General features: G+C 46.8%; 1 protein-coding gene across 3 annotated transcripts in view; it reads left to right on the top strand.

Moving 5' to 3' along the window:
• EEFSEC (eukaryotic elongation factor, selenocysteine-tRNA specific) overlaps window positions 1-20,651 on the top strand; it is a 259,452-nt gene that overhangs the window by 78,036 nt on the left and 160,765 nt on the right. For all 3 annotated transcript variants that reach the window (XM_046644462.1, XM_046644467.1, XM_046644476.1), the window contains exon 2: window positions 10,340-10,547. In XM_046644462.1, the coding sequence (XP_046500418.1) occupies window positions 10,340-10,547 (208 nt within the window). The remainder of the gene's footprint in view (window positions 1-10,339; window positions 10,548-20,651) is intronic.

Raw genomic sequence — 20,651 nt, forward strand, 5'->3', positions numbered from 1 at the left:
GTAAAGTTCTTTTTAATATAAATGGATTTGAGTTCAGAAAAATGACGTGACTTAAATATGTGTAAGTAAATAATAGTAGAAGTAGAATCCATGAGCGTGGCAGAATTGCAAAAGTGGTACAGTCATGTGTCCTTTAAGGACGGAGACACGGTCTGAGAAATGCATTGTTAGGCGATTTCATCATTGTGTGACTATCACAGAGTGCACTTACCCAAACCTAGATGGTATCGCCTCTTACACACCTAGGCTATGTGGTGCTAATCTTCTGGGACAGCTGTCGTATATGCGGTCCAGCGTTGACTGAAATGTCGCTATGCAGCATGTGACTGTACATGGATGGAGAACCCTGGTTTAATCCGTATTTCCTCCCTGAAGTGGGAGACAACTGTTCTGAACACCTCCAGCGAAGAGCTCTTTAATCATGTCTCCAGTTATCCATCTGCATCTTTACTGGCCCTGCCTCTCAGGAAATTCTCTTATAGATCTACCTGAGCACCTTCGTGCTTCCGTTTAAGATCACTTCCTTCGTATTTCTCTCAGATGAGGAACATCTGGTCCCAACCTCTGGACTTGGGCAGCTCCTTGACTCCACCTTCCCTCGGGCTCTTGGTGGCCACAGGCTCTCAGGTTCCAGGGACAGCCGGGGCTTTGCCAACACACTGCTCTGGGTTCGAATTCAGAACCCCAGTTCCCTAGCTGTATGACTGTGGGACAGTCACTTCAGATCTCTCCAAGGTTTGGTCTCTTCATCTGGAAAGTGTGAATATTAATAACTACCTCCTTCCTGGGCTGTTGTGAACAGTAATTGAAATGGTGTGCATGGTGCATTCCTAGATACTTAGTTAATTCTCTTTCCCCCTTTCCCCAACTCCCTGACTCTTTAGTCATTTTTTTAAACTTTTTCTTTTGAAATAATTTCAGACTTATAGAAAAGTTGCAGTAGTACAGAAAACTCCCATATACCCTTCACTCGTTTGTTATCTTGATGACCATCTTCGAATGTGTTGTCTGGTTGGTACACCCAGACTTGGGAGCTGCTCTATAGCAAGCCTGACCATGGCTGACTGTGGTGTGAGGACAAGTCTATGGTTTTTACATTGGTCTTGTGGAAGGATGAAATATCTTTAACAGGTTATGACCTCTAAACAGACATAATTGGGAGCCTCCCTCTGTCTGTCTTCTGCCCCTGCCCCATTCCATTGGATGTCCTAACTTGTAGAATCAAATCTAGGCTCTTTGCAAGAGTTTCCTAACAGGAGAGATGTGTGCTGAGAATGGTGTCTGAGATGATTTTATGTGTGTGCAGCTATGGCATTAAGGGATGTTAACCATGGTGAGAAAGTTCTTCTTTCTTTAGGGTTCTTTAAATCCTCCGGTTTCATTAAGGAGAAGGTCTCTGTTTGGTGCTTGGAGCTTTAACACTTTTCTTACCATTGCGAGCTCCGTACCTGTGGCAACAACGGTGTCTGGCTAGAATTTGATAGCAGTGTTTTATTTTTCTTGTGCTTTTTTTTATCCTTTTACTTATGGTAAATGACACTGGTTTTCCAGTGATACAAAGCTTTGCTTTTAGAAAGAAACTGTTTTTGAATCAATAATACATGCACGTGGTTTGAAATTTAAAAGGTATAAAAGCTTAGACCATAAGAAGTGGATTTTCCTAACCCCAGGACTCAGAGGCAAGCCGCTGTGAGCAGTTTCTTCTAAAATTCCAAGGACAGTGATTTCAAGCATATACTTTCTCACGCAAAATCTGTAGAAATGCCAGTATACTGTGCGTGCTCTCTTGGCAAGCATTCTCCTCAGGGAATATAGAGTCACCCTGTGCTTTCTGGTAGCCGTGGAATATTCTGTTATGTGGACATGCTGGAGTGTAGGTAACTGCTCTCCTCCTGACAGGCCGTTAGGCTGGCCCTACGTTTTTACTCTTGGAAGCATGTTTCGATGATGGCCTTGTGTGTGCCTCATGTGTAGGTGGGGGTTGCTGGGTCACAGGCTGTCTGCATTTGCACTTTTGATGGCTATTGCCAGAATGGCCTCCAAGGAGGTTTTGCCAACACGTGTTCCAAATGGACAGGATTGTCTGTCTACTGCAACTGTAGCGCAAGGGTCTTACCAAATGTTTTGAGGGACAGCGTGGCCTCTGGAACCACAGAGCTCGACTTTGAATTCTAGCCCACTTTTCCTAGTTCTGTGACCCAACTTCCTCATCTCTTAAATAGGGGTATCTGGAGTCCTGCAGGGCTGTCTGGAGTCAGTGTGTGTAATTGGGGCGCCTGGTGGGGCAAGGACTTCATACTTGGCAGGTCCTATTATTATAGTCAGTATTATTTTGTCAACCCACTGGGGGAAAACTAGAATCTCAGTGTAGTTTCAGTGTGTGTTTGTCTTGTTATTGGTGAGGTAGGGCATCTTATTATATGTCTGAGCTATTTGTATTTCTTTTCTTTGCCCCTGCTTCCTATCTGACTTCCCTACAGCCACCCTGGCCTCCTTGCTGGGCCTTGGACACCACGACACCCCATAAGGTCTTTGGCCTGCCTCCTCCCTCTGCCTAGAATGCTCTTCCCCTGGTTAACTCTCAGGCCCTCTCCTCTAAGTCCTGGGTCAAATATCTCCTCCTCATGGAGGTCCATCCTGACAGCCTGACTTACAATGGCAGCCCGCCTGCCTCCCATAGATGCCTGAGCCGCCTTTTCCTACTCTGTTTTTCTCCAGGACACTTACCATCTTCCACCCTTCTGTGACATTCATGTGCTATGTGTAATGTCTGCCTGTGGCCTTTCCTTACTGGCCAGTGAGTCCAGCTTGTAAGGGGTGGGCACTGTCCTCTGTTCTTGTCGCTGGTGTGCCGAGACCAGCCCAAGGCCCGGCAGCAGGAGGTGCTCAGGGAGTGTGTCGAGTGTGAACTGTCTGTGGATACTGTTTCTTTTCTGGATTGTTGCTCTTTTTATTGCCAATTTGAAGAAACTTTTTAAATATTAAGGAGAGTAGAGCAGTTAGTCCTTTGTGGGTAATGTGTGCTTATCATATTTTTTTTTCCGTGCAGAAGTGTTTGATTTTTATGTTATTGAATTTGTCAGTCTTTCCTTTTTTTCTTTCATGTGTTTCTAGGTTTTGTATCTTACCTAGATATTTTTTACTTTTAAGATTATAAAAAATTCTTTCATGTGTTTTCTTCCAGTACTTTTATGGCTTTATTTTTTATGTTTAAAATTTCGTTCCATTTGGAATTTATTTTGGTGTAATGTGTAAAGTAGAGATCCAACTTGAGTGTTATCCAGACGGCTGCCCGCTGTCCCTGTGTCACAGTGGTGTGCTTTTCCTTGTTTACAGATGTGGATGGTGAGGCTCAGAGAGGGAAGGTTACTTACCCAGGATTTCGCAGCCAGCAGCAGTCATTCTGCACCACTGCCCTCTCTCTGCCCTCTGGGTGATTTGCTGCGAGTCTCCAGCGTTTATTATTTTTTGGCTTTTCTTCCTTTTGGCGGAGGTCCAGCATCTCTATTTGTCTGCTATCTTGTCCGTGTGGTTTATTTTTCCCTTGGTCTCTTACATGGGCTCCCTTTGTTGTTCCCCTGTTCCTCCACTGCTAACATCGCTCCCATTGTTCTCCTGGATTTCTTTGCGCGGTGATAATGGCTCCTCTCACTCCCTCCTGAAGGCCTGTGCCTCCGGGGGGTGTGTGTCCTAGAGGACACTGGCAGTTTGCCTTTGCACCTTGTCTGCTCTCCTTCCGCTCCCCACCCGCAGGGCCTTCCCCGCCTGCTCTTCGGGATGCCCTAGGCTTCCCAGGAGACTCAGGAATGCAGGACTCTTGCCAAGAGGCAGCTGAGTAGAAAAAGCAGGAATTTTGAAGTCAGACAGCCCCGGGTTCTAGCCCTGCCTCTGCTGTTTACTATTGTGTGGCCAGACCTCAGATTTCTCTTTATTAAGATGGGAGAGTCTCCTCCTCCTGGGATGGTGGTGAGGGTCAGAGCTATCGCACATCAAGCAGACGTCACAAGGTCGTATGTCTGCCTGTCAGGAGCCAGGCTAGCATATAAATGCCAGGGAATGAGGCAAAAGGGAGTTGTGGGGAGCAGCATAAAATTGGGGATACATAGCTCTTCTCAAGGGGCAGTGGCTGCTTGGCCACGTCAGATGCAGGCCCGGTGTTGCCACATCTGCTGATTTGTAAAGATTTTTATGTGACCTCTCAGATTGTTAAGTGTTGGCGGTGTGTTCATACTCTCAGAGGCACTGTGCAGGCTAAACAACGCCCCTTTTAGAGTCTGGCACATCTTTGAGTTGTCAGTATTTGGAATGCCTGAAAGTTGTTCTTCTGATCCATTTGGTGTGGCACATCCTTTACCTAGAGAACAAGAAGCCAGAGTTTCGTTGTTAGTGAGTCATGGGACCTTGCCGACTTAGGGAAGATGTCCAGTCCTGCCTGCCCAGGTTCTCCTCCTTGGGGGTCTCCCTGCTCGTCTGGTGGAATTCAGTGGGATGTTTGTGGAGGAGCCCACCTTCGCAGGCTGAAGTAAAACAATAAGGATTTCCTGCCCACTGGTGGACACAGTGCTCCAGCCTGTTGGCTGGCATGTAGCAAGGACCCCTGTGAGGGGCCTCCTGAATTCTGTTGGATTTGGGGGAGGTATTGTTAGTATTTGTTCCATGCTGCTGGTGACACTCGTCCTCCTCTTCCTCCTGTGAAGGGCATGGGCCTTTTGTGTGTCCATGAGCCATAAAGAAGGAGATGGCCACTCTGAGCTCTTACTGTGCTGGGCATTGTGATACAAATGCCAGTGCTGACAGCACCTTGCATTTACCAAGTGCTCAGTGCCACCAGGTGCTGTGCTAGACACCCTCCCCCACCTTAAGATGTTGTCTCGGGCACCAGCATCGATAGAGGAGGATCCCAGGCTTCAAGAAGTCCAGAGGTCTACTCACCTGAGGCTGCACAGCTGGCAGGGGTGGAGCCTGGCCCATCTCGCTGGCGCCTCAGCCTGCTGCCTCCCCTGCCTCTCTGCCCTGCGTCTCTCCATGGCAGGCCTGCCCTGGCACTCGAGGCGGGCTTCTAAGCTCCTGCCATGTTCTTCCTGCACAAGGACGGCACCCCTCTCCATGATTCCCTTGCTCACATGCCCAGATCAGACTGTGCCCTCCCTCTGGGCTGTCTCCTGTATCCAGATCTGAGGTTTCCAACTAGGTCAGTAGAAAGTGAAGGGGAGTTACTGCCTCTGTTTTACAGATGAGCAACTGGAGCTCAGAGAGGAATAGCCTTATGAAACTTCCCTCCATCTGAAGCTGTTCATGAAAATGTCTGGTAGGAACGAAGGTCAAGATCCCCGGAGCCTCCTCCAGTGAGCAAGGCCTCCTTTGGCTTCCTGGCCCTCCACTGGATGGTGTGGGCCTGGCCAGGACCTCCAGCCTGTTGGACTCACAGTGCATCCCGCCATGGATGAAGTGACCCTGGCGATTGTGTAGCAACGTGGGACAGTGGGGATGTTTGACTTCACGGAGGCAGGCAGGCCCTGAAGAGGGTGAGCTGGGAGGGCGAGGAGAAGCACTGGCAGGCGCTGTGAACAAGTCAGACACGCCATTTATGTCCAGGGGCCTCTAGGCCCACGCACACGGTGGGGGCCTCGGGTCCAAGTGTTCCCCCTTCTCCTCCTCTTCCCCTCCCCCGACTCAGTCAGTACCTCAGTTCTTTGTCCACATGTGTTTGCCCGGGGGCTGCCTGGACTAGTGGGAGCAGCAGGCTGAGGCTGAGGCTGAGCCAAGAGCCGAGAGCTGAGAGCTTGGCTCAGCACTGACAGCCATGAGTGCAGCTCCCGCTTCCTGAGGGCCCTGCAGGCATGCCCCTTTGTTGCCCCCAAACCTTCTGCAGTGGGCATCTGTGTTTAAATTCTGATTTACAGAGGAGGAAATTGAGGCACCTGGCAGGGCTGTGATTTGCATGCCTGGCCAGGTGCCTCCAAGCTCTGCTCTTGCCTCTTCCTCTCACTTGTGGCCTTGGCTCCCCGCCTGCAAAATGACCCTCTTTGGTAAGCCCCTTCCGTTCCGGGTCCTCCCATTCTGTGCTGAGTGGGGCAGGATGGACATCCTTGCTGCACAGTTGCACTCTCCTATTTCAGTAGGAATTCGAGCGGGAAAATCCAGGGTCACTCTACTTTGGGAAAAGTATGGGGGTGGGCAGGAAAACTGAAATGCACAAAACCGATATGCACCTGAGGGGATTCTCCTTAAGGGAGCCGAATGACCCTAGTGTGATTGAAGTCTTGACGCCTCCTGGCTGGGACAGCTGAGCCTGTGTTGGAGTCTGACCAGTGCTGGGTTCTCGCCTTAGCTGTGGCTTGGGGCAAGTTATTTAACCTTCCTGAGCCTTAGTCTTTTTGCCTGTAAGTTGGGGAGACAAGCAATACATTGAATAAATGAATACAGATTACAGCAATAATGATGGCGCTCCGGGATTATAGAGCTGCAGCCCTTCCTCCCGTTCTGGGCTCCAGCAGCTGCACTCTGAGGGGGACCCCTGACACCTGCTCTGCTGTCCTGAAGCGTCTGCAGGGGTTGGTGCAAACACTCCCGCCACCTCCACAGCCAGCAGTTTACTCTGGATGCGAGATCTTGCTCCTCAGGCCGGCCGGGTGCTGAAGTAGAAAGAAGGTGGTGGGCCCTGTTCACATCTCTCCGACTGAGACCTTGTTCCTTGGCCTTGCTTGGTTACTTCACCTCTCTGGGCCTCTGTTTTCTTGTCTGTGATGCTCACACTGCAGAGCTGAGATGCAGTTAGAATGAGATGCAGATACGTGGAGCACCACAGTGCATGCCCCAGTGGTGGTTGTGAAAGGAAAGGCAATCATAGCAGCTAACATTCCTGAGGACTTCTTATGTCCCAGGTGCTGTGTGAAACCCTTCTCCTGTGTCGTCTCATTTAATCTTCGCTGCAGTCCAGTGACTCGGCCCATCACTGTCCTCCTCATACAGACAAGGAAGCTGAGGTACACAAAGAGATTTGATGTTTTGGCAAATAGGATTGCCACTGCAGTTTTATATTGTTGGTAACAATGTATTTACATCGTTTATTGAATATTTAATGTCACCAGTTAAAATACATTTTTCTTTGTTTTATGTTTAATAATATTTTTTTTAGGTTGCCTGTAGCTTTTGATTAAAAATCAAATTTTGATCAGATATCTGACTTTGAGGTTGCTAAAATATGTTTATAGTTTTATGTTCAGTTTCTCTGGCTGAATCTTTTTTTCTGAACGCTTTTTTTTTTTTTAAAGATTTTACTTTTTTCCTTTTTCTCCCAAAGCCCTCCGGTACATAGTTGTGTATTTTTAGTTGTGGGTCCTTCTGGTTGTGGCATGTGGGACACCGCCTCAGCATGGCCTGATGAGCAGGGCCACGTCTGTGCCCAGGATCCGAACCAGCGAAACCCTGGGCCGCCAAAGCAGAGCACACAAACCCAACCACTTGGCCACGGGGCTGGCCCCTCTGAATACTTTTTTTTTCTTCAGTCTCAAAAGGAAAATTACATCCCACAGATAACTTATACTTTTTAAAATGCTGACCTTTGTAAGTTTTTCTTTATTTTTATTTTTGAAATGATTAAGATATATAATCTACAGAATTGGAAATTGTAATTTTTTAAAGTACTGAGAAACTTTAACCCTGTTGTAATTATTCTGCAAACCTTTAAAGGATTCTGTAGTTAGTACAACTAGATGAAAAGCTCTGATAGACTGGAAACATAGAGGGTCATTTGTAAGCTGCGAGATTTTGACTTGTGTTTCCCACCCACTCGCTCACACTGCCCCTCTAGTCTCAGAGTGATTTCCTACCCTGGGTTCGTGGGAATTGGGAAGGACACTGTTGGATTCATTCTGTGGAAATACTAGGGATTTTGAAAAAGAAAAGACGGGCCAGTTATGTCACTTCCTGTTGTCTGATCAAAGTTTGGTGAAGAAATGAGAGTAACTGAGAGCTGCTGCCAGGCAGCGGGCGGTTGCTTGATGCTGACCCCTGGTTTCCAGTGGTGCCCTGGTTCTCAGTGGGACCAGTCATGTCGCTGTGACCTCTGATCTCCTTAGAAGTCCCTGAGGTTGGCTGCGCTGCAGGGAGTCTGCTTGAGAGCCTGGCCTTTTGGAGCAGAGCTGTGTGCTCCCTAAAACAAAGGCAGCCTGTAGTTGCTGGAGTAGGGCTGTGCATGAGATCACCACTGGCCTCCGTCTACACTTACCTTTCTGGGTCTGTCAGTTCAGTTTCATTTCCCATCACCAGGATCCTAACAGGCATCAGAAGTGAGATGGGGTAAACACATGGAATGCATGAGTCCCTCTCCTGCAGCCAGCAGGCCAAGACAAGGCACTTCTGGATAGTTTCATATACTAGTAGGAAATGGAATCTCTGAGAAGAGGAACAGACTCCTGGTAAATAAAGTAGAGGAGGTGGGGAAGCATTCGTTTGCTCAATATAGTCCCACACAGGCTGATTGAGCTGTGCCCCTGCTGAGTCTGTGCTGGGTGCTGTGCTTACGGATTGAAAACCCAGGCCTTGGTTGGTGAGCTCTCAGTGGAGCTGGGGTGAGGAGGAAGGGCCGGGGCAAGCGAGGTCTGGGTGGGGAGGAGCAGGATCAAGGCAAGGCAGGCAAGGGGTGAAAATTAACGTGGGGTGTGCCTTGCATCTCGGTGTGAAGTAGGGAGTGGGTGAGGTTGTGGGAGAGGAGGATGGAGAGGGATGGGCCCGCATTCTGAAAGACAGGCCATGTGGCACATGGTAAGAACAGGCTCCAGAGTTCAGATTGCCTCTGCTGAATAACCAAGAGTAGTCACCTAACTTCCTCATCTGTAAAGTGGGGTCAGTGATAGTTTGAGTTAGGTAGGGGTGATGTTTAGGTTCCAGAGGGAGCCCGGGTTGTCAGAATTACTCTTGAAAAATCCTCAGTCACATGTGGGGTAGAGTGGCCTTGGCTCTGTGGACACAGCTTTGTCTACCAGAGCGGAGGCCCATTGGGCCGGGCATGGGGACCCTTCTGCTGTGAAGGTGGCTCTCCGGTCTTCTCAGGGAATAGTGCGCAGGCTGGGAGCCCAGGACACTCCTCTCTGTTCACCTGCAAGCTTTGTCCCATCCTGCCTCAAGACCTGGCCACCTAGCCCTACGACTGGTGGCAGGAGGACCTGGGGAGAGGTCACATGTTCTGGGGTGGGCTGGGCTCAGGCTCTTGTGTGTTGGGGGCTGGCTGGAGCAGGGTCATGAGAGTCACTCATGGAATAGTTGTCCTCTGCCACACCTTGACAGTCATTTGGTCCTGAAAACTCCTCATGAGGCGAAGGGGAGGGCATTTGCGTATTCCTGCATCTCCAAAATAATACCTTTATTTGGGTGCAACTATTCCAAATTCCGTTAAAAAGGACAGGGTCACTGTACTCACTAACATCAGTCTTCCTAACATGACTCACGGCGGTTTCCCTTCATTGACTTCTCTGTAATTTGTCCACCTGCTGTTGTTCAGCTCAGGTGTGTCTGTCTGTTCAGGCCATGCTCACAACCATGCTTAGATCCATAATGCACACATATGCACGCGCATACGTACATACGCTTACACACGTACACGCACGACACACATACACATCCATGTAAACACACATAGACACGTTCATATGGCACTCAGTTGATGCAGCTGAACCTTGGCTACTCCTACCCACCCTGCCTCCCCCAAAAGAATGGGGACTTCCCAACCAGAGCAGAAAGGACAAAAAGAAGTGAGCAGATATAAGCCAGCCAAGCTTGAGATGATCATGATGAAACCACAGGTATGGTGAGGAGAAGACCCAGGAGCCATGGAGGAACACCGCACCCCCAACCTGCCTCTTTATTTGTTCAGCCCTTTTCTCCTTTTTCTTGGCAAGGGTAAATCTCTAGGCATTTGCCAAGTCTAACATTGAGCTTTTTCCTGCTTGGACATTCTTCCCAGGTAGGATGGACTCAAAATGATAGGATTGGTGTAATAGGAAGGCGTGGGGTTTACAATCACCTAGCCCTCCTGCATGTGAGCTGTGTGGCTCCAGGCAAGCTGTCTGTCTCTCGTAGGCCTCAGTTTCCTCATCACCAATGGGGTAAAACACCTGTCTCATGGTGGTTGTCAGGATTCAGTGAAATGATGTCGATCAAAGCACGTATGGTGTGGCCCAGTCCTAGGTGGTAGGCACTAATCATTCATTTCCTACGCCATCCACTTTTATCTTAATGCTTCATTTTGGCCAGTTTTGCTTGACTGAGGCATTGGGCAACTTTCTGCAGAGCTCATCTCCCCCTCTTCCCTCTCTAACCCTGTCTTCTCTTCTCCCAGGGGCCCAGATCATTGATCTGATGATGCTGGTCATCGATGTGACCAAGGGGATGCAGACCCAGTCAGCAGAGTGCCTTGTGATTGGGCAGATCGCCTGCCAGAAGCTGGTCGTGGTGCTGAACAAAACAGACCTCTTAGCCGAAGGGAAAAGGCAGGCAGCGATTGATAAAATGACCAAGAAAATGCAGAAGACCCTGGAGAATACCAAGTAGGTTTTCTAATGAGAGGAACGTTCACATGTATTGCAGGCTTCGGGGCACACTTCGTTTCGCTAACGTGAACTGGGCAGGCAGGTGTCGCCTGGGTCTTTACTGAGTGGTTCACCTGGTGCCTGCTCGCATGGAGGGTAAAGGATAAGGTGCTGCTCCAAGAGGCCAAAAAGCATGGAAGCCTAAAGGGGCTAGAAGCTGATCTTTCAGGGGGTTTTCTTTTCTTTTTTTTTTTTTTTAAAGGTTTGTTATTTTTCCTTTTTCTCTCCGAAGCCCCCCGGTGCGTAGTTGTATACTTTTAGTTGTGAGTCCTTCTAGTTATGGCATGTGGGACGCTGCGTCAGCATGGCTTGTTGAGCGGTGCCACGTCCGGGCCTAGGATCTGAATCAGTGAAACCCTGGGCCTCCAAAGTGGAGCGCCTGAACTTAACCACTTGGCTACGGGGCCGGGCCCTCAGGTGGTTTTCTAACATGAGCAGTGGCGTGGTTCTGCTCTGCACAGCCTTCAGAAACCCAGGTTGCCTCCGTCTTGCTGCCCTCCACTGTAGGGTGTCCTTGTCCCTGAGGTCAAAGCGGAGCATGGGCACTGCTGTGTTCACGTTCTCAGGAAGGTCCAGTCTGTAAGGCCTGGACCTGGAAGGTCACCCACCCTTCCCGCTGAGATTCTGTCCGTGAGGACTCACTCCTTCCTGCCATTTTGGCCATGCCTCAGTGCAAGAGAGGCCAGGAAGTGTGTCCCCTCACCATCTGCTTAGCAGCAACTTGGTTATTGAAAGGGGGAGATGAGTTTTGGTAGACAACTGGATGTTTCTGTCACAGAGGCTTGTACAGTTGGTTGGACGGATGGGTGGATGGATGGACAGACAGACATGGCCGTTGGAGGGGAGATTGGGAAAGGCCAGATCTTTGTAGTCTTTCATGCTAAGGAGTTCACAGTTTCATCTTGTGGAAAGTAGGGAGAGTTGCATAATTTTGTTCAGGGGAGTGACTGAGAGGTTTCCTATCCAGAGATGGCTGGCTGCATCTGGCAGAAGGCTGTCTTGGTGAGGAGGATCCAGGAGGCAGCAGGGAGACAGGGAGATGGGGGGAGGTGGCTCTGGAGGTTTTCCCAGGGAAAGAAGTGTGGCTCTGAGTTCAGGCAGTGGAGGGAGTGGAGGGACAGCCTGTGGAGATCTTTAACAGGAGCAGGTGATCGGCTCTGCTTACCATCAGCGCGGTGGGGAGAGGTCCGTGGGGGCAGAAAGGTGGCAGTGCTGCTGGGCATGGTGGGGATGGGAGGGGTGTGAGAACTATGGGACAGAAGGCCACCTGGTTGTTCAGGTGGCTGAGGGAGTGACTTATTCTGATATGGCTGAGAAAATGAGAAGATGTCCTTGTTGAGCACACAGTGTTGGCAAACCTCGCTGTTTTATCAGTTCCTCTTTTCCTCTCTGGGCCGGCGCCTTTTGCTCAATGCTCAGTAGCGGTCACTGGGAGACAGCGCTGCTTCCTCTTTGCTATGCAGCCTGAGACAATATCCTGCTACTTCCTCTCCTTCTCCTGGCTGTGGAGGGCAAGCGAGTAGACAGTGTTTTTGTTTCCCCGTCATAAAGATTGATATGCCTTCCCATTTATGATCTTTTTCAGATCCAACACCTGCAGCTCTCCCTCAGAATTCTCAAGTTGGTTAAATTAAAGCTCTAGCCCTGTGAATGGGCCAAATATGTCATAAAAGATTTCCTAGCGCTGCCTTTTGTTAGCAAAATTAATCAATCCGATAAAATCGACACTTTTAGATAAGTGTTGCATAAGAATTCAGACTTTGTTATCCCCAACGGAAGTGGATATGAGACTGTAAAAAGGAAGATAAAAAATTATATCTTCTTTTGAGTGAGTTATTTGATCTCCCTGCTGTTTTATTTACTTGTCAGAAAAGGGAGAACAGGTCCTTTGCACTCTTGCATGAAAACCCAGTACAGTGTCAGTATCATTTGCTATATAAATGGGACCTTCCGGGAAGGGCTTAGGATACTCGTAAGGGTAAATCAATATTAACTATTCCGATTAGTTACATTTAAGGAAAATTCTCACTTGCGTGTTTAAATTACTATTCCTATTTTAATTTATTGGTGGAAGGTCAAATTACGGACTTTATCACACATCCAGAGGAAATTGTCCGTCTGAGGGGCCTTTGAAGCCTCTCCTCTCCTCCTTCCGCGCCCAGGGGCCTGGGAGACAAACTCAGATAAAGGGAAGGATTGCCGCCCTGCTGGGCCTCACCGGGCTAAGTGGGATCGCCTTGGAAGAGGATGGTTAGCTTTTACCTCTGTGCAGCAAAGAACTTCTTTAAATCATTTTAAGTGACTATTTCCTTTTCTTATGGTCCCTTGTTAAGTAAATCCTTTGTAAAAATGGTCCAAATGTGAAGAAACTTCCTATCTAGAAAGGAAAAATTTGGACTGGCGAACTGTATACATATCAAAACCTGAAAAGTGTTAAAAACACCTGAAAAGTGTTAAAAACTTTTTTTTCTATCCAAAGAATAACTGAAAAGAAATTTGGAAAATAGAGAAAAGTGATTAAAAGAAAGAAGAGACCACCCAAAGATTTCTTTTCTTAAAATATCAGCTGCTGACAATTTGCTTTATTTCGTTCCTATCTTTTCATTATGCATAGTATTGTCCCCCTCCCCCATTGTAAAAATTGTAATAAAATATATATAACAAAACATTTATTATTTTAATCATTTGTAAATGTACAATTCAGTGGCATTAAGTACATTCACAAAGCTGTGTAGCCATTACCACTGTCTATACCTAAAACTTTGTCGTGATCCCCAAGATAAGCCCTGTACTCATTAAACAGTAACTCCCCTTCTGTCCTCCGCCCCCAGCCTCTGGCAGCCTCTGTTCTGCTTTCTGTCTACTATTAAAGGTCCCTTATGTAAATGGAATCATGCAATCGTTGGTCTTCTGTGTTTGGCTTATTTCACTTAGCATAATGCTTTCAAGGTCCATCCATGTTGTAGCATGTGTCAGACTTTCACTCCTTTTTATAGCTGAATGTTATTCTCTTGTGTGTATATACTATATTTTGTTTGTCCATTCCTCTATTGATGGACACTTGAGTTGTTGCCTTTGGATTATTGTGAATGATGCTGCTATGAACTTGGGTGTACAAATATCTATTCAAGTCCCTGCTTTCACTCCCTTTGGGTCTATACCTGGGGTTGGAATTGCTGGGTCATATGGTAGTTCTATGTTTAATTTTTTGAGAAACCACCAAACTATTTCCCACAGCGAATGCACTGTTTTACATTCTTACCTGCAGTGCAGTAGGGTTCCAATTTCTCCACATCCTCTCCAACACTTGCTTTCCTTTTTCTCATAGTTATCCTAGTAGGAATGAAGTGGTATTTCTTTGTGGTTTTGATTTGCATTTCCCTAATAACCAGTGGTGTTGAGTATCTTTCATGTGCTTATTGGCTATTTGTATGTCTTCTTTGGAGAAATGTTTATTTGAGTCTTTGCCCAATCAGGTTGTTTTTATTGTTGTTGTTGAGTTGTAGGAGTTTTTTATATATTCTGGATATTAATCCTTTGTCAGATATATGACTTACAAATGTTTTCTTCCATTCTGTAGGTTGTGTTTTCACTTTCTTGATCATATCCTTTGATGCATGAAAGTTTTTAATTTTGATGAAATCCAATTTATTTATTTTTTCTTTTGTTGCCTGTGCTTTTGGTACCATATCCATGAAATTGTTGCCAAATCCACTGGCATGAAGATTTTCCCCAGTGTTTTCTTCTAAGAATTTTATAGTTTTAGCATTTAGGTCTTTGATCCATTTTTAGTTAATTTTTATATATGGTGTAAGTTAGGGCCTAACCTCATTCTTTTGCATGTGGATATCCAGTTTTCCCAGCACATTTGTTGAAAAGACTGTCCTTTCCCCTTTTACTCTTGTCAAAAGTCAATTGACCATATACGTGTGGGTTTATTTTTGGGTTTTCTGTTCTGTTCCATTGCTCTCTGTGTCTGTCCTTATGCCACCGCACTGCTTTGTTTACTGTACCTTTGTAGTAAGTTCAAAGTCGGAAAGTTGAGTCCTCCAACTTTATGCTTCTTTTTCAAGATTATTGTGGCTATTTGGGGCCCCTTGTAATTCCATATGAATTTGAGGATCTGCTTTTCCATTTCTGCAAAAGATGGGTGTTGGAATTTTGCTAAAGATTGCATTTAGCCTGTAAATTGCTTTGGTAGCATGGACATCTTGAGAATGTTAAGTATTACAGTCCGTGAACATAGATGTCTTTCCTTTTATTTAGATGTTCTTTAGTTTCTTTCATCAATGTTTTGTAATTTTCAGTATACAGATCTTTCACCTCCTTTGTTAGATTTATTTCTAAGTATTTAATTCTTTTAGATGTTAATATAACTGGAATTTCTTTCTTAATTTCCTTTTCAGATTGTTTTGCAGGTGTATAGAAACAACTGATTTTTATGTGTTGATCTTGTACCCCACAACTTTGCTCACTTCAGTTCCCCCCCCAAACATATAATGGTAATCATGAGGTATTTATAGTATTGGTTTCTGCTTTTATTACTTAACATTTTACGTAGCAGTTCTTCATGTAACCATCACTCTGTTGTTGACCCTTGAGACTGGTTTAAGTTGTCCTCCTTATAGATAAATAACCCTGGTGTGAACATCCTTGATCTTCCTTGCACTTTGTCTGTATTTTCAGTCTTTTCCTCATGAGAGGTTCCCAGGTGTGACATTACTGGATCAGAGGGCATGAACACTTTACAACCTTTTGTTGTACATTGCCATATTCTTTTCCAAAAGAGTTTGTACAGTTTACACAGGTGTCAGTGGCTAACTTTGCTCTCTCATTTTAAAATATATTTGGAACTTAGTAGGATAGAAATGGTGTTTTAGGGGCTGGCCCCGTGGCCGAGTGGTTAAGTTTGCGCACTCTACTTCGGTGGCCCAGGGTTCGGATCCTGGGCGTGGACATGGCACCACTAGTCAGGCCATGTTGAGGTGGTGTCCCATATGCCACAACTAGAAGGACCACAACTAAAAATATACAACTATATATTGGGGGGATTTGGGGAGAAAAAGCAGGAAAAAAAAAAGTTGGCCACAGTTGTTAGCTCAGGTGCCAATCTTAAAAAAAAAAAAAAAAAGAAATGGTATTTTATTCTTGTTTTCATATGTGAGATTTAACATTTTTCCTTAAGTGTATTAAACAGTTGTGATTTTGTGTTTGAATTATGCCTGTATATTTTTTCTGTTTGCCTCTTGTGATTTTTAATGCTTTCTTTTTGATTTTCAGGAGTTTTTAGTATTAATAAAGATGTTATTAATTAACTCTTACCTATCATATTTGCTACAAATAAGTCTTCAGCATTTGTTGTTTGTCTTTCCATTTTAGTTGCTTTTTTTTTACTTGTAGAAGTTTCTAATTTTATATAGTCAAACTCTTTGATTGTTTTTCTTTGTGATTTCTTTATCTCTGGAAGCATTTAAAAATAATCTTGCATAAGCATTTATCAATGTTAACAGAAATCAAAGTAGAATATGAAAATTGTACCCACAATCTTCCCAATGCATCAAAGTAAGTGTTTTTTCCCCTAGGATCCCTGTCAGTCTTTCAGACGTGGACATAATTTGAGGTGGTTGTTATCACAACATTGACACTATTCTGTGTTCTAGGCTTTTCTGTTTATTTTTCAAAAAAATGTTCCAATAAATGTTTCCAGTAAGTCACCTGACAGCATCCTTGATGCATCTTTCTCCCAGACTCCCTCTGTTTCCTCCTCCTTTTTAAACACTTTCTATTTCCTTGTTTCTGTTTTAGCCAATGCTGTCTGCTTAGAGCCCACCTGGGGCTCCCTTGGCCCTGCCTCCCTCCCTAGGATTGGGTGGAATGCCACATCTCAAGTGACTTGGCTGCTGCCAAGCTGACTCTTACAAGATGTGTGTTCCCGACCAGCTTTGTGGCAAACTAGTTCTGTGGTCTTGGGCAGCTCACTTTATCTCTCTGAGTTGATATTTTTTCCTCTGTAAAATGGGAGCTGATAAGTTCAGCCTCACAGTGTTTGTTATGAGGGAGCATTGACATGGAGCCTAGTATGTAGTAGGTGCTTAGTAATAACAGCTGTAATGTGGTGCACCTACTGTGTGCTTGGCACTATACTAGGGATTTCCCGTACACAATCAATCAGATCCTCACAGTTACCCCAGGGGTAGGTTTTGTATCTGACTCAACTGGTGAGAAAAATAAGGCATAATAAATATTGGCTATTTTGAATTCTACTATTCCAAACCTAAAACTTATACTCTGTTGGTTTATGTCTTTTACATGAGTTATACATCTGTATACACGCATAGCTTCTTTTTTTTTTACACTTATCTGAAATCATTTTTGTGTGTCGACGAAGGTCAGCCTGCATGCAGTCAGCATGTCTGAGCCCAGCTTGCTCTGTGACATACCACAGCTGCGAGGGGAGTCTGGGGGAGGTGGTGGGGTGCTGGGAACAGGAGAAGTGCTTGGATGTGTTCCAGGTCAGCTCCTGCCTGCACTGCTGAGCTGTGGGGCCAGGCTCAGGGCTCTTCCTGACATCTCTGGTTGGAGTCCCTTGTGCTCCTGGAACCCGGACACCGGTCTAGATCTGAAACCCGTAGCAGGAGGGGCTTCTAGTCCCCCTGGGGGCTGCTAAACTCTACTTCGCTGCCAGAAGCCAAGATGCCCCAGTATGTGGCATGCTCAGGAAGGCAGCAAGACCACCTTCTCTTGAACCTGGGAAAGGGCCGGACCTCCAGCCTAACAGGCCTTTATGTTTTGTTACAATACATTGCCCAAAAGGGTTTGGATGAAAAATAACTGAATTTCCAAAAGCTTTGTGGTTAATTGCTAGAATTCTCAGTGCACGCTTTTACCCTTCTTTGTCCCTCTGGGCCTTGGGCTCGTGGAGCGTCAGCAGGGATTATGCACATGTGTTGGGTCCCAGCTCGTGGTTGAGTCCTTGTTCGCTGATTTTTGTGGCTAGAGCCCTCCCTTCAGACTGAGAATGGACTCTTCCTCTCACGCTCTCCTCCTCCATGGGAGAGGCCTGACTCGGGACTCCTACAGACCAGCCACTTATTCCCTGGGCCCCCTGGCAGCCCCGGGCAAGTCACTTGGCTTCTCTGAAAATAGGAATCAGAGCCCCTGCTTGTGGGGTGTTGAGATCACATGGAGAGCATGTAGCACAGTGCTGGCGCAGAGCCGGCGCTGAGCCATCAGCTCCTTTTCTTTCTTTTTCCCCTGGTTTTCTTTTCTTTTGTGTCTTTCTTCTTCACTGTTTTTATGTCTTCCCTTCTGTCTCCTCACTACTCCTTTTCTTTTTCATTCTTTTTTCTTCCTCCCTCCCTCTCCAAACTCTCTGCTCTCCACCTGGGTGTTGCCCTTCCCAAGGGAAATCTCTGAGTCCTGCCATTTCTGCAGGGGGAGCATGGCCTGGCTGAGCTGCTCTGGAGTTGACTGGGGAGTGGGTCTCAGGCCCTGTTTGGAGTCTCCCCTGTGAACTTGCATCATCTTGTCACATTGACCTTTGGGCAGCCAGTGGCTCCTGAGGTTATTTAACTTGCTCTTTAGGGAACTCCAGCTTCTCAGAGTTACTTCCTCTCATCTTAAAAAAATATATATCTTATTTTCTTTAAGGGCTCACCCCCAAGCAGGTCAGGAGCAGTGTGGTATGGAGTCAAACACCACCTCAAACAAGTGCCTCCCCCGGCTTCTAAGGAGTGTATTGTATACTTGGGAGGAAAGACTAACTGATGGAAGCAGTAACAGTGGGAGATTCGCCTAGCAGGTACAGACTAGAGCTGAAGTGGCTTCCTCAGAGCAGCATGGGGACTTCCAAGGAAACAGAATTTGCTTCCAGCTTGGGGAGTCAGGAATTTGAATTGGTTTTAGAAGGGCAAGTGATAACTAAGTAGGGATGAGGTTCAAAATATGTGATGGAGGTCAGGGCACCGACCACTCAGAAGGGATGCAGCTGACTGGTGGCGGTCCTGGTTCTAAGGGCTGTTTCCAAGCTCCCCACAGCACTTTTCCACACGTTAACGTGGTGTAGGAGACGACCCTGCAGTGTAGGTCATGCTGTCTCCTGTTAGGGAAAGGGGGGCTGAGTGAGGTGGAAGAACTAAATCAACTGTGGGTTGGAAATTAGTCCTGGGTCTCTTGCTCAAAGTCCCATCTCTGTGCCTTGCCTCAGGGCACCTCTCACCAAGGTTAGATTTGGATGGGCAGAGGAGGGGAAGGAGGTGAGGGCAGCAGTGGGAGTATTTTAGTGCTAGGCAATGGCTTGAGTTTTTACCTTATTTCCAGGAGGTTTGATGAGGTGAGTCAGTGTGAGGAGGCTGGGGCAGACCATAGTGGGCTTTGTGAAACAGCCTGGATGCTGGGCTTCATCCATGGAGTAGTCATGGAGCCCCTGAAGTGTGGAGGGGAGAAGGCTAATGCCTCAAAGTGGTGCTGCTGGAAGGTCATCATAGCTGCAGTCGGTGCCTGGTGCAGGGCCATGCTTAGACTTTGGAGAGCTGTTGGGTGGCCTGGGGTGATGAGGGCCTGACCCAGGGTGGACTTCATTGAGAATGAAGATAGGGGATGGATTGGAGCCAGATCCTAAAAGAAGAACTGACCAGATGCAGTGACTGATGAAGACATTGGTGACCATGGAGCCAACAATGACTCCAGAGACCAGAGGAATGTTGTCCCGTGATCAGAAACCTGGAAGCTAGGGTTGAGAAGCCACTTGCTGGTACAGGATAGGATAGGATGAGAGTGCTGAAAAGGGGTCTTGGCTGAAGACATAGATTTGGGAATGGTCCACAGAGAAGCCTTGGTGCAGGTCATCAGAGTGCAGGGGGTTCCTGGTGGACAGCGTCCAGGAGGAGAAGAGCTGGGCTCTTAGGGTGTTCTTGGGAGAGACCTGCAGTGGATGGGGGCAGAAGAAAGACTTCTCAAGAAGGCAAAGGATAGCTGGGGGCCATGGGAATAAAAGTTTAGGGTTGTGGGTAAGAAGGTTGAGGAGCCAGCTGTTCGATGGTCACGTGGGTCAGATGTCACAGGGGAGAAGAGAGTCCAAAGGAAGAACATTGACTTGACCACTGCAGAGTTGCTGTTGACCTTCAGGAACTTATTTCTGTTCTTTGCCCCTCCCCTATTCCTCTTACTGTCACACTTAGTTGGTACCCCAGCCCCTCATGCCTCATTGCTCTGGGAGCCGTTTGTTTGTTATGCAACCTCCATGGAGCTGGACACAGAAGAGATGCTTAGTAAATGTCCCTTGGCTTGAAAGGGAAAGAGATTGAAGTGACATTGTAAGGAAAAAGGCATAAGCTCCTGGTGAGTAAACAGAAGTGGTATTCATTTTGAAGTGTGAGTGGAAAGAGAAATTGGATGTTGATTGAAAGTGGTGGCAGAGGAGGGGAGGTGTATCAGCAAAAGTTTTTTCCCCCAAGAGACGAGAAATCTGGGAATGTTGAAAGGCAGCAGGCGTGAGTCCAGAGATGAAACTGGAGGGGCTGGTGAAGCGAGGCTGGGGGTGGGGAGTGGTGAGACAGCAGAGTTCCTTTAGACATGGCAGGGAGACCAGATGGCAGTGGATTCTTTCTTAGACTCTTCTCTACCATTTTCTCTTTTTGGAGTGGATCCTTCGCTCTGTTTCCCATTGGGTGCCACAGTGGTGAAATGTGATGGAAGGACCGGGGTCTTAAGGAAGATAAAGAAGGCAATATTACTCAGAGTGAGGGACTCATACCACATGTCAGGCAAGAGGAGTCTGGGGTTGTACTTGGATGTGGCAAAAATGCGTGGGGAGGATTCTGAGAAGATGGAGGAGTAGGAAGCACTAAGAATCTGTCTCCACCTAGACGACAGTTACACTGGCAGAATCTGTCTGATAGAACCATTTTGGAACTCTGGGGTCTATTGAAGGCTTGCAGCTTCCAGGGGAAGGCTGAACTGGTAAATTGCAGTTAATTTTGGTCAATTTCAGCTCTTAGCACAGTAGGCTACCCTTCCCCAACCTCTCAGCTGGTGGCAGGCAGCTGTGCATGTGTTCCTGGA

Source organism: Equus quagga, chromosome 1 (genome assembly GCF_021613505.1).
Source record: "Equus quagga isolate Etosha38 chromosome 1, UCLA_HA_Equagga_1.0, whole genome shotgun sequence".
Classification (NCBI taxonomy): Eukaryota; Metazoa; Chordata; class Mammalia; order Perissodactyla; family Equidae; genus Equus; species Equus quagga.